The sequence below is a fragment of the Neopsephotus bourkii genome, unplaced genomic scaffold (genome assembly GCF_033783945.1).
Source record: "Neopsephotus bourkii isolate Nb327-2 ecotype Australia unplaced genomic scaffold, CSIRO-AGI_Nbou_v1 NB_39, whole genome shotgun sequence".
In the NCBI taxonomy this organism is placed as follows: Eukaryota; Metazoa; Chordata; class Aves; order Psittaciformes; family Psittacidae; genus Neopsephotus; species Neopsephotus bourkii.
Window position 1 is genome coordinate 1,465,943 of NW_026900556.1, and position 13,235 is coordinate 1,479,177.

The following is a 13,235-nucleotide window of genomic DNA, read 5'->3' on the forward strand; positions in this document are numbered from 1 at the left end:
ATATTAAGGAAACAACAAGCTATTTGTCACAGTGGTCTTTACAGGAGATCAGACAGGGCAGCACAGTGCTAGGCAAAGAGCCACAGGACTGCTCTGGCAAGCAGGGCCGAAAGCACTCACGCCTTATCCCTGACTAAGCTCTTCTTTCATTACAGTGGCCAAGCCATGTTCCCTCACTTCTAAAATGCTTGCCAGCATCTAATGCAGGCTATCCCTGCTCACTAAAACTGGCTGGGAAGTCGGTGTGGTTGATTTCCTGGCAGTTTCCCTGGGAATACCCACCAGATGCTATAGGCAGCTTGTCCCTGGCAGAGCCTGCCAAGGAGCAGTGGAGGTGAGAAGTAATACACAAGAACCCCTGGGAAGGTTTAAGTCAGGAAAAGAGCACAAGCTCAGGTGTTTTTCTGGTCTGGTTTGATGGTCCCTACTAGATCCACTGAGGAGGAGGTTTCAGCTAAAGGCCTTCTGTTGGACTGTGATGGCCCTGCGTCTGGCCAGTATTTCCATGTGGACTGAGTGCAAGGACAAACCGAGTCCCAGCAGCTCCCCCAGCCTGTGATGGGGCAAGCATCTCTTGTAATGGACATCTTCCAGAGAAGAATTTTCTCGACAGCCCCGTCCTGGGGTTCCATTCCTCTCCCCAGGGCTGTACCCTCATGCAGCATGTTGTGGCATGCGGGGCCATGCGCTAGGACTCTAAAAAGCATCACAATTATTTTGTCTAAGAAAAGAACTAAGAAATCAAATCCACCATCCTCAGATGCAAGCAGCACTTTAAGCCACTGGGCTACCCTTGGGACTGGCCTTCATGCACACAGTAAGCACTGAGCTGTTTACTCACTGCATCCCTCAGTCACACCGCAAGCTCCCGCTCGGTGCTCGGGACACCTTTGCCTTGCAGAGCACGATAGAGAGCTCTGCTTGGAGGAGGATTTCCTCCCCAGCCAAGTAAACAGGTAATGCTTTACTTAGGGCTTGTAGAGGACAATTCCAGGGTGTTGGCAACCCAAGACTTAAGGTACCGCGCCAAAGAGGTAACGAAACAAAACAGCCTCTTGAATCCCATGGAAACAAAACCAAAGGGGAATGAAAGTCTTGCTTTGGGAGCAGGCAGGGCTCAGAAAGATTTGGGTTTGTAATGCAGTCTACCGACCAGACAGGTACATCTCCTTACTCCTGCGCTTTTTCTCCAGGCGTCTGAGGCGCTTCTCCTCCCGCCGCCGGGCCTCCTCCGCCTCCTGGTGCTGGCGGCACTTGTGGAAGTTCTCCACCACCACTCCCACAAACATGTTGAGCACAAAGAAGCTGACGATGAGCAGGAAGGAGATGAAGTAGAGAAGCATCCAAGGGTTATGGTTCTGGATGGGCTGAGATGGGGAATCAGAAAACAAAGAGGAAACTTCAGCCTGGAGAAGAAAAGCTGCGTGGTGACATCAGAGCAGCCTTCCAGTATCTGAAGGGGTTCTACAAGGATGCTGGTGAGGGACTCTTCATCAGGGATTGTAGGGATAGGAGAAGGGGTGATGGGTTCAAACTGAAACAAGGGGAAGATATAAGGAAGTTCTTTACTGTGAGGGTGCTGAGGCACTGGCACAGGGTGCCCAAAGAAGTGGTAAATGCCCCATCCCTGGCAGTGTTCAGGGCTAGGTTGCACAGAGCCTTGGGTGACATGGTCTAGTGCAAGGCACCCCTGCCCATGGCAGGATGGTTGGAACTGGACTATCTTAAGGTCCTTTCCAACCCAAACCATTCTGTGATTCTATGCTTCTATGATTCTAAGTGACATAGACATGAGGTGTGTAATTCAGGGTACTGGGGACTCTGTAGCTGCAAGACATCACAGTACACTGTTGTGGGAAGGAGGAGAGGGCTGAGAGGAGTTAGGAGATTTTTCCCCAAACAGTTTCCTCTCATTCACTTTCTAACTGACTAGAATGATACTTCTGTTGTAAAAGCCATCCTACCCTCCATAAGTGGGCTTACAAGATTGAACTGGCATTTATTTCATACAGCTTAAGATAAACCTCAGTGGATGTGCATCATCCCACCTGTGAGATCAGTTTAGTTAAAGATAGGCTCTGGCTTATTTTTATTTAGATGTGGGCTCATGGTTAATGTTTCTCAGTTATGATGAGATCTTCAGAAGCAGGAGAAAATTAGGTACAAAGTGTTACTGTAGCTACAATTGGGTACTACTCATAAAAGACTCTTGACTTCCCTTTTTCAAATGCCACATAATACACAAACTTAACAATGTCTCTTTCATAACATTCCTGTTTTTCCCCCATCTCATGCGTTTGCTCTTATTCAGTATGCCTTCCGTGAAGCTGCTGTGCAATGGCACATGTGGCTCCTCAAGTACTCTTCAAGTACCATCATTCAAATAAAGAACCTCATCAATGCTTATTTACGTACTACATGGTACTTAATGAAGAACAGAAAACCTTGGCAGCCCAACACACAGTCAGTTCCTATAGCTCTGTTCCTTCCTGGGACTTCAAAACCATCAGAGTCACCCCAGCATGAGACTCCTGAGAGCAACACAGCTGGACTCTGCAGTATATTTACCTGCTGGTCAATACCCACAGCATCCAAACCATCATACATGATGTTCACCCAACCGTCTTTGGAGGAGAGGACAAACAAGGACATGAGGGCCTAAAAGAGAAACAACAAACAGAAAAGCTTGGTCTTGCATTTTAGCCCCTAGGAAAGACAACAGACAACACTCAGAAAACCAATGCATAGCTCAGAACACATCATCTGGCCTGGGGCTGGTGGAGAGATGTAACATACTGTGGATGCTTTTACCTATTTCCATATCTGGCTTAAAAGTGAGCAAACTAGAGCTGTTAACACTCCTTTTCTCTCACATATAGGCTGACTTATGCTTAGACACATCAGGCTTTCTGGTCACCAGAGCATGATTAAAAATCAGTATTGCAGGCTGGCTCAGTATCGTGGGGTTTTAAAAGGCAATAATATATCCCAGCTCCTTCTCTGAGCTGTCTTGCTTTTCAGTCAGTATATAACACTGTATTTAATTTCAATTGCAAACATAACAGGTAGAAGTCAAGAGACTAAAAGTGACAGTTGAGGTCCAGACATGAGGGACTGCATGTAAAAGCAGTGGCTTTAATAGAACACTCTCCTTATAAATAAGGAATTGTATAATCCTAGAAGTCTGGCTGCAGGAGATCAAGAGGTGACCTGATCCATTTTACCCCTTGGGCTTGCTTCCAGTAGATGAATGCCTATATTGTTCCTATGATAAAGGTTCCACACCCTCCTCAAGGATACATGTTAAGTGCTCATCCATTAAGAACTGTTACAGAAAATCCCTGCAGTGAGGACTTTACCTGTCCCAAATTGTCAAAGTTGTACTTCCGCCGAACCCATCTGTAGCGAGCATTGGTGCAGTCGGTCTTGGTAGTGATGTTTTTCACATCAGGACCATCGCAGTAGTAGAACTTGCCTTTAAAAAGCTGTATTTGAGACGCACCAAAAATGAAAAGAAAAAAAAAAAGAGGCTGTGAAAAGTCTATCCCCTGATTTATCTTTCTTTCCCCTAGTAGCTGTTTGTCAAGTTCAGATTCCTTTCCTTCCAGCTCAGATTCCTGTCTTAACATACATGGCAGGAAAACACCTCTGGTGAAACTTCAGGCGCTGAGATATTGTTGTGTATTGCCTCAGATGCAGAAGGAAGATGATGCTGCAAGCCAGCTCTGTCTTGTTGGGATGATGACAATCTTCCCTCTAAGGAAGAGATATTCTATATATGCTAGCACACAGAGCTAGGAGAGATCTTGGGTATCTGTGTTTTCCTTCTCCTCCCTAAGGCTTAGCTGGTGCTGTGTTGCTCATCAGGGAGGGCTGCTCTTCTAAGAAGCCTCCAGTGAGCAGATGCCAACCCCACCCCAGAGCAGTTATTCTACAGTCTGGCTCTCCTTTCCTAACACTTAACTGAAATCCCCCTTTGGACATATTTAAGCTCAGTACTTCCACCTTAACCCTAGGTGGTGAGCAAAACAGCTTCTCTTTTGCAGCAGTCACTTGGAAATGGAGTGAAATACTCTACCTGAACCCCTAAAATCCCAAAGATAATGAAGAAAGCACAGCAGATGAGGACAATATTCCCAATAGGCCTCAAGGACGAGATCAAGGTTTCTACCACCAGTTTCAGACCTGGGGCTCTGCTGATGACTCTGGAAAAAATAGCAAAACAATAAAGGTTTTAATATGGTTGGTTTTTCTCCTCTGCCCAGCTGCAGCAATGCTAACACAACCCTCCTCTACCTGCAGGCAGCATTCAGAGATGACCAGTGACTTATCTGGACAACCAGAACATTCACAGTCACATCAGATGGAATTAAAGAAGTGTAAGACACCCTGTCAGTGGTGTTGGGCAATAGCTTACGAGTAACAGTAAGGAGTGAATACTCTCTATGGGCAGGATATCACAGAGGATCCCATTGACAGGGCTATTTATACCTTAGTGCAGAAAGCTGATCCACTTTGAGGTCTCTCTGATGGAAGCAGAGGGGCACACACCAGACAGGAGCCTGCTTCTTAACACAACATGTATTAAACAGCTCCACAGTGGTACTAGAGAGCATGTCTTGTCCTCTTACTACAAGCCATAAGTGCTCTCCTTCCCTGCTGGCCTGGGCCCCATGACAACTTCTCAAACAAAGTCATTTTGGTTTGTTTCCTAATTAGTTCCTGCATTGACTCTTGGCTAACAGCAACTTGTGATCAACAGCTCCCCAGCCAAAGGGTCACCCATTAAAGAGCAGCTTGCTGTGAGGCTCTGGGAGCATGGCCTGAAGCAGGTTTTGGGTATTATGGAGAACAAGTGTTTCGCTTTCCTGGATGAGTGCCTGGAGAATGGCTCTCCCATGGGTGTCTGAGAAATGTGTTTGCACACATAAGTGCAACCAGCCCAAGCAAGTTCTGGGAAGGGGGTGTTTTGACTGATGAACATCAAAGCTTGTTTTAGGAGGGGCCTGTAGAGGGTATGAGTCCTTGCAGGTAGCCTGAGCTTGCATGTCTAATGATGCTTCATGCCTGCCAAACACAGAGGAAAGAGGAGAGCTGTATGCTGCAGGGACAAAGCTTTTCAATAGGGTCTTGTTTGGCAGCAAATAATGTGCCAATCTGAACTGCACCTACAAAGTGTTAGGAATGGTCCCTGGAGTAATCCTAGAAGAGGCTGTGTTAAGTGAAGCCATCATGAGAGGTGATGAATTCCTCTCTATTAATAGAATCTGGCCTACTTATTCTCAAAGACCAATTCCCTTTTTCCCCCTTAGGCCTACTTATTGCCCATGGCCTGATTTCTGTTCCTAGTTACGTGTGTTAGGTGCCTTCAGGTGCTGCCAGGCCAAGGCTTGCCTAGGGTAGCTCCTGGTGAGCCAGCACAGCAAGGGGACTCCGATGCCACCATAAGAACAGAGCATGGGAGCAAGAGAGGAGACAAACACTCACAAAGTCACTTGTCACTAAGGAAATACAGAGCAGCAGATAAATAGCTGTTGTTCTTGCAGTCATGGGCCCAAACAAGATCGGCTTTTCCTATTACTCCCATAAGCAAGCCTATCTCTGGAGGTGCCTATCTTATTTCCCCTAGAATTCAACGAAAAAGACTTGTATTTCTTGCCAAGCAGGACAGAAACAGAACAGGAGTCATGGGCTCATAAAAATCCCCCAAGCATTAATGCTCTTTGTTACTGCACACTAGTAAGCAAAATACCAATTCTTTTTATTCCTTTTCTCACCTACTGAAAGCATCTCTCCTTCCTCCGGCTTGCTGAGAGCTAAATTGTTCTGCAGTAATGGAAGAGCAGGTAGAGATGCTGGAGCTTATCAAATTATTGCCAGTACCTGTTCAGTTGTAAATTCTCTCCCAGCCAACGTGACCTCTTTGCTTGGGAATGACTTGAATAACAAGGAGCCAGACTGATTTGTAAAATGGTGATAAGAATGCAGCATGGAGGAGGCATTCACAGCACTAACTGCCTGAGTATGATAACACATCTGACTCCAAACTCCATTCACTCTTTCCCATGCTGGAGGAGATGCATTATAATTCATTTCTCTGTTTCCAAACAGTTTCACTAGTTCAGAGCTCCCCAAAGATGCTTCTACCCATAACTGTGTTTAGCTTTTTGTGTTATTAAGCAAGACCTTGACAGATCATGTGCATTTTTATAAACTCTTTGGTCTCTCAACACAAAGCAGCTCAGTACTCTCCCAGTGAATGTACCTGAGAGGTCTCAAGGTCCTCAGAAGTCTCAAAACACGAAGGACACCCAGGATCTTTGCTCCGCCTGCTGATGCCATGGAGACAATAATGTCAATAATAGATACAAAGACCAGGACTCCATCGAGGACATTCCAGCTGCTCTGCAGATAGGTGTTCTCCCCAGAGAAAAAGCCAAGAGCTACCACCTACAGCCAGGAGAAGAGAGACATTTAAATCTTCACCCAGATCACAACTATGTCATGTTCTGGTCTTTGCCAGGCCTCGCTATGAAGACGCAATTACCTTAACCATCATTTCAGCCACAAAGATTGCAGTGAAGATGTAATTAGAAACACTTAAGAACATCCTCTCCTGTAAAACACAGAGCAACAAAAAGAGGCAAGTTATTTAAAGAGGTTAGAAAACAACAAACATCTTCCACGTTGCAGAGTCTTGCCTACACAAGGATGCTGGACCAAAGAGGAAAATGACTTCAGTACTCACTGTGCTGTGTGGGTCTATGTCTGGTCTCTCCAGTGCTATAGTGATGCAGTTGAGAAATATGAAGACCAGCACCACATGATCAAACATTTTATGGGCAATGACCTTCTGGCACATCACTCGGAACCTGCAGACATGGGGGGAGCAAAATATGCTTCAGATGTTTGGGTGAGCGAGAGATTTCCACCTGAATGGCACATCCTCAAAAGGCTTCAGCAGCTGTGCCACCAGCATCAGTCCAGGTAGTGAGCACAAGTTACAGTCACTATTATCAGTGCAGTAAACTAGATGTAATAACAGTTGTTATTAATGCTGGTTAAACCACCCTTCTTCTTAGACAACCGTGGGATGAACCATGCAACAATTCTGCAGACATGTAACAGAAAAAAGTTACCTAAAAAGCAGGAATTGGATTTCTAAACCTCTCAGTGCTTCTGCATCAGAGAGGGAATTTCTCAAGGGAAGGCTGGCTAGAAATGTAATATTCCATTACCACAAAAACCTGGTGGGCTGGTGTTTCACTGGTTTTCTTACCGATTCTGTGGGGAAAACACGTAGAGGGACCAGTCTTCATGAGTCTTGCACCACTGTGGTTTGTAGGGCTCCAGGGCTTTACGAATCCGGTAACAGTAACTCTGGAAAGAAAAGAAGAAACACCTTTTCTTCCTCTTTTATTTTCCTGCCTCCTTAACTTTCACAGTCTTTTGTGAAAGAGGGCAGTGTATGGCATTTCATAGCGCCAGTAAGAAGTCATGGCTTTGAGGACAGCTGTGGCAGGTGCTGTCACATTTGTCTAACAAAACATCAAGGAAAGGGGTGAAAGAAAGGGGCTGCTGTACAGTGAGATACGAACATGACAAAGCAAGACTTCTAGGCAGGAATCATTTTGAGATACAAAGTTCTGCCAAAACCAAAAAGGCCTCAAGCAACCAAAAAGTTAAGTAGGAAACCTTCAAGCTTTTGGGATGCCAAAAAACTCTTGGGAGCAAAGACATTAGCTAGCTGTTGTTCTTATAGCCTATTTTTGAAGACATCCCACACCAGTGGGATAATCTCAATCAGTCAAAAAACTAGGCAAATGTATGCACATTCCCTTGCAGTTTTACCTTGTAAGAGACCACTACAATGGAACAGCCCATCCCATTAGCTTAGTTAAAAAAACCCTTTGGGAAGTGGAGGTCCATCACTTGGATCTGGACTCATGTTGTCTGCACCAACCTTTAGGCAGTAACACACTTCCAAGCTGGATTTTCAATCCTTCCTGGAGTGGAAATGCAATTTAACACATGAACACCCAATTTCCCCCTCAACTCACATCCTCCATGTCATCCTCATAGTCCATAGCATCCTCCTTGTGCCCATCCACACGCAGGAAGAACTCGCTGGGGACATGAACCATTTTGCCATTGCAGTCTTGGTACTCAGCAGGCAGAACAGCCACGGGGCTGATGCTGAGCGAGTGGCGCATGGTGGGCAACTGGAGCAGCTCCGGCAAGTCCAGGGAGCTGCGGTAGTCCAGGGACTCTGCCCGGCGGTGCAGCGAGGGTCTGCTCACTGTGCTGGACTTGGCATCATCAGAGTCATCATCTGTGCTGCCTTTCCCCTCCCCAGAGAGCAAGGACTCTCTTTCTCCTGACTGGTTCTTCTTCTTGAGGCTTGGGGCTCTGCCCAGGCTGTTCCAGCTTGAGCGTCGGCTTCCCCAGTTGCTGCTGGTGCCCCAGTTGGTGCAAGGGGAACTGCGGAGGCTGGACTGAGAGAGAAGAAAGACATTTGAGGGTTTGTTTGCAGGAGAAAGCCAAAGCATATGGCATTTTGAAGACCCTTCTTGTTGCAAGTCATTCCTTCCCCTTCCAGCTTTCCTCACTGCTCTGATTTCATCATGCCTTGAGATGGGAGGCAAGTACCCAGCTAAGTCTACACTGAAGGTGCTCTGAGCTACACCTGTAGCACAGCTCCAACCCTGTGTGCTGTGTGACCTCCTATTGTCCTGGCAACATGAACTGCACATAAAAACTGAACCCAGAGGCACTATTGCTAAAGCGGCATTTTCTTTCCTCACGTTCAAGTGGTTTCAGCCCACACCTTCCCTGGCTTCCAAAGGGGCTCTGGTACCTGACACCCAAATGTCTGTTAGAAATTGTGCCCCTATTTGCATTACTTTCTCTTCAATTGCTGCATAAGAGGTGGAAAAATATTCCCCTTAAAACCAATTTCTGGCACTGATCAGTGTGTCAGGGCACTTTGGCTGACAGGTAGTTGCCAAGATGAGAGCACTTCAGGTCAGAGCAGAAAAGCTAGAAGGAAAGCTCTTTTTCCCTCCATGGCTTCCTCCCAGCATAAAACGAGGCAAACTGCCTTCCTCCTCCTGCTCAGTGTTGGCCAGCTCTCCTCTGACTGCTTCATCATCCTTTGGCTGGTGGCACTGATGTGCTCTCAGAGAAAGGATTCAAATGATGAACAACTCTCTCCAGCAACTCACAATCCCATGAAACCCCAAGGCAAACAACAGTCATCTCTATTTTCTTTTCAAAAGCATTACCTTGACTAAGCAGCTTACCAAAGGGGATAGTGGCTCTGTCTCTGCGTGAAGTGCTTTCACAGTCCGCTGCCTTGATTTGAACATGATATTGCAGTTACAGAGCAGAGGAATGGGATAGATAAGCAGCAGCAAAAATCCACTTTGTCTGTTAACTCTTTTCCCTCTGTTTTCATAGAGCTGCCCTCCTGCTCCCCTGTTGCAGGCAAAATGCAACCCGTTGCCAAAGCAGTGAGCTCCAGCCAGATCTCTGCTCCATGAGCTGTGCCTGGCAGCAGTCGGTCAGCTCATACCTGTTTCCCCTCCAACAGGGCTGTTGTACTGTAACTGGAGCTCAGCTGCTGTGTTGGTAAGGACAAATGCTTCATTTCCCTTGACACAAGATGGGTTCAAGATGCAACCCTGAAATACTGAGGGGAAATAGGCCTCATCCTCACAGGAACACCTGACAGCTTCTCCAAGACACCACAGAATGGCCAGCAGGCAAAAGATGCCTGCTCCTCCTCAGAGGGGTTTGCTGGAATAACTACAAACTTAAGGCTTGTCTCAGGCTGTCTCTCTCTCAGGTGGCTTGGCATGGACTTCCAGGAAAACACTGAATCCCAGTACATTCCCATCTCCTCTTTTCATATATTCACTGTGCTTGACAGTTAACGTTGTCACTATCCTGCCCCAGCACAGCACACCCATTCATTTCTCCCTCTTGTATCTGCTTTCCTCCTGCCTTTAAACATCTTTCTCACCTCTAGCACCATCCTTTTCATTTTCCAGCAACACATGCACATCATCTGTGCTGCTTGCAGGCACTTGAGGGAGAGCTGTTAGCAACAGGAACCTACCAAGGACTTCTGGTCGTAGCTCAAGGGCTCTAGGGAAGCGTTACTCCCTCTTCTGGAGTCCACAAAAGTGTGCACTGAATCCATGTGTGGGGAACACTTTGGTGTGGGCATTGGTGTGGCAGCAGTGCGCATGATGATAGGAGGGGGCATGCTTCCCCTGCCCTCCAGGTGTCCATTTGGGGTGACAGCAAGTGAGTACATCTTCATCTCTGGAGAGAAGGGGAGAGAGAAGAGGTGAATGCTCAGCTACAGAAATCACTCTTCAAAATGGACATTGTTCCTTGGGTCTCCTGGGAACTCTGCCAAATGGAGATGGAATGCTGTGGGCAATACGATCACTTTCACCATGTTGAAAGGCATAAGGTAAATGTCATAACCTTTAAAGAGGCCTTCAGCCCTGGCTGGACTTGGAACCCATTGTGCCCTTCAAAGGCAGCTGCTTTTTCTCACTGTTTTTTGGGATTTAGAGAGTGGAGTTACAGTCTGAGGGGGCTGGGAGAGAGCTTCCAGGGAAAGGATATTGAAGACTGGCTAAATTCACCCTGGGAAGTTATCTCTTCTTGTCATACAGCCTTGCACAGAGATTTTTATGCAGTTCTGATGTGCTCCAAGTTCCTTCATGGGGAAGAAACTAAGTGACCATTACTCATTGTCTTTAGTCATCTGTTCAGGGGACAGGAAATGGAAGTTGCTTTTACACATCCATTTGTCTAGAAGAGTAAACCTCCTGTAACAGAGAAATCTAATGGCACATCTTGTGGTAATTGCAGAAAGCATCTATTTTAGCTGTATGGCAACTACAGCCTGCAAAAATGGTATTCACACTGAAGACAAACCAGACATAACACCTCCAGTGCCATAATACTCAAACCTAAAAGCCTAACCTCAAACACAAAACTAAAGCTGAGCTAGCTCCTGTTTTACTGGATTTAGGGGGTTGTGGTTTAATAACTTCAGGATCAGTCTTAAGGAGGGGGAAGGATGGGAGCATCCATGCCCAACAGGAGGGAAGTAGAAATCGACAGTGAGAAATCCAAGTGAGTGCATTACCCCTGCTCTTTTTCTTCTGCTGGCTGCTTTTGTAACTCACTGTGCTTCTATTGTATCATCTGTTTTGTTGCTGGCTTGGGCACAAATACCTGATCTGCTCTACAGAAGTCTGTGGGAACACTGCCATCCACTTTGAGGGCTGGAAGATCCAGCTCAAAATGTGCTTATCTGCAATACATGTTCCTCTTGCCAGAGTATCTATTTGCAGACCAACAGCATTATGATAGATTTGTTAATGTCTTCATGCTGTTTAGTCACTGGTTGGCACTTGTGAGGCTTATGGAGACACCCAATTACTCATGGAATTTTGGTTGATGGCAAGTTCAGCCCTGTCTCCTATCCCTGTATTACCTGAGAAGAGGTGACAATATTTCTTTCCCCTAGAACTCTCTTCTTACTTGAAACTGTTCAGCAAGTAGTTGGTGCAAAGCTGGCACATAGCTGGTGCTGTGGGTTCCTTGCCAGCTGTTTGCAATGGACATTCATTTGGTCACTTGTGTTTGGAATTTGCTGCTTCATCTGCAGGCTACGCAGCTCCATCACTTTGCTGTGATCCAGTTGTCTCAGCTTCCCCAACAAATTACTTCTGCCCCTTCCTCAGCTGAATTCCATCTGCTCACCACAATCAATATAATTTCCTTAGCTGAAATGAATCCTGGTTTAGAAGCACTTAAAGTAACCCTAACAAGAGCCCCAACTGAGAATCAAAGTACAGAGGAGCTAAACTGGCTCTTGTTCACCATCAATACTATCCAATTTGTGTTCCCTTACTGTCCCCTATCTAGTTGCAAACTCTACAGACTGAAGGCTGTCACCTACCATTGCATGTTTATAGTACAACTGGCCTTACCTTAAATCAATTGCTAGGCCCTCCTGTAACACAAATGAACAGCAACATTCCCATCAATCAAACCTCACCTAAATGCATTTGTATGAGAAATCAAAAATAACAGATGAGAACATGATTGATTAGAAAAGCTGCTGAGAAGTAGTGTGTGACTATTGCTGTCAGCAAAGCATTCTGTGGGGATGATACAGAAGAAATGAGGAGACATAGCTAAATATTCCAGTGTAATTTGAATTAGGAAAACAGCCGTTTAAAGGAAATTTCCATGCTCATTTAGCTTCCCTACACTTTTTTCATGTTAAAAGCTGCTCTCTTAACACAGCTATTAGACCTGCTGCCAAATAAAATGAATTCTTCCACTTTTCCCTGTTGATGACTGTGGAAGCAGAGTTGTAGCTCTCAGATTCCCAGAAAAACATAAGAGACAAAAGCCTACCTGTTGCTCGGAGGTCTTTTAGCTTCTCAAAATCGTCATCAAAGTTGGCAGATGTCTTGTCCTCATCTGTGTCTGACCTATTGGCATCACCCTGCAGAGAGGAGAAGGATAATTAACAGACCGGATTCATTTAAGCTTCAGCACAAAGGCCATTTGGGTCACTTGGCAGCTCAGAGTTACCTCAGCTCCCCATGGTCATTTAAAGTGTGGCCCCAAGAAACAGGAGGGCAGAATGCCAAATTCCCTCTGACACTCCCTGGGGAATGATCCCAGGTATGCCCCTTCTTCTTGTTTTGATTCATTTTCATACTTGGACAGAAAGGATGATGTTGCGATTGTAACTCCTGTTCTTGCAATGTTGTTGTATTTCCTACATTGTGCAGTATATCCCAGGGGGAACATGAAAGTGCAGCTAAGAAAAACTGGTATTGTGAGGTTCCATATTTGCACTCTCCATGATCTCAGCTGAGAGCACTTAGGTTTTAATGCCAAAGGATGGTGAAGGGTTTTTCTTCTTTATTTGACAGCACTGTAAAGTTGACTTAAGAGCTGAAAACCCAGCCCTGATTTGGTTTCTTCTTGCTGGCTGGCAATGGAGATTGTATTGGGAAATCTTCTGGCAACACTGAAGCTAAGGCAGAAGGGAATGAGGCCAGCTTGCCTCGCAGTACAGCATCATCTCAGGACAGAGAGCAACCAAGCACCCTCAGACTGGCTTTTCTCCTGGAAGTCCAGTTATTTTTCCCTTCCACATCTATCTCTAATGATCAGCCTAAATAATG

General features: G+C 45.9%; 2 protein-coding genes across 4 annotated transcripts in view; one reads left to right on the plus strand and one right to left on the minus strand.

Moving 5' to 3' along the window:
* Positions 1-13,235, plus strand: part of LLGL1 (LLGL scribble cell polarity complex component 1) — a 363,828-nt gene that overhangs the window by 227,535 nt on the left and 123,058 nt on the right. The window lies entirely within an intron of this gene.
* Positions 1-13,235, minus strand: part of LOC133208630 (voltage-dependent T-type calcium channel subunit alpha-1H-like) — a 118,169-nt gene that overhangs the window by 27,448 nt on the left and 77,486 nt on the right. For 2 of the 3 annotated variants that reach the window (XM_061346651.1, XM_061346643.1), the window contains exons 13-23: positions 12,454-12,544; positions 10,121-10,329; positions 8,061-8,495; positions 7,280-7,380; positions 6,749-6,872; positions 6,548-6,616; positions 6,266-6,450; positions 4,079-4,205; positions 3,360-3,485; positions 2,569-2,658; positions 1,154-1,367 (exon numbers count right to left, since the gene is read on the minus strand). In XM_061346651.1, coding sequence (XP_061202635.1) covers positions 1,154-1,367; positions 2,569-2,658; positions 3,360-3,485; positions 4,079-4,205; positions 6,266-6,450; positions 6,548-6,616; positions 6,749-6,872; positions 7,280-7,380; positions 8,061-8,495; positions 10,121-10,329; positions 12,454-12,544 — 1,771 coding nt within the window. The remainder of the gene's footprint in view (positions 1-1,153; positions 1,368-2,568; positions 2,659-3,359; positions 3,486-4,078; positions 4,206-6,265; positions 6,451-6,547; positions 6,617-6,748; positions 6,873-7,279; positions 7,381-8,060; positions 8,496-10,120; positions 10,330-12,453; positions 12,545-13,235) is intronic. The other variant, XM_061346660.1, reaches the window with a different exon arrangement.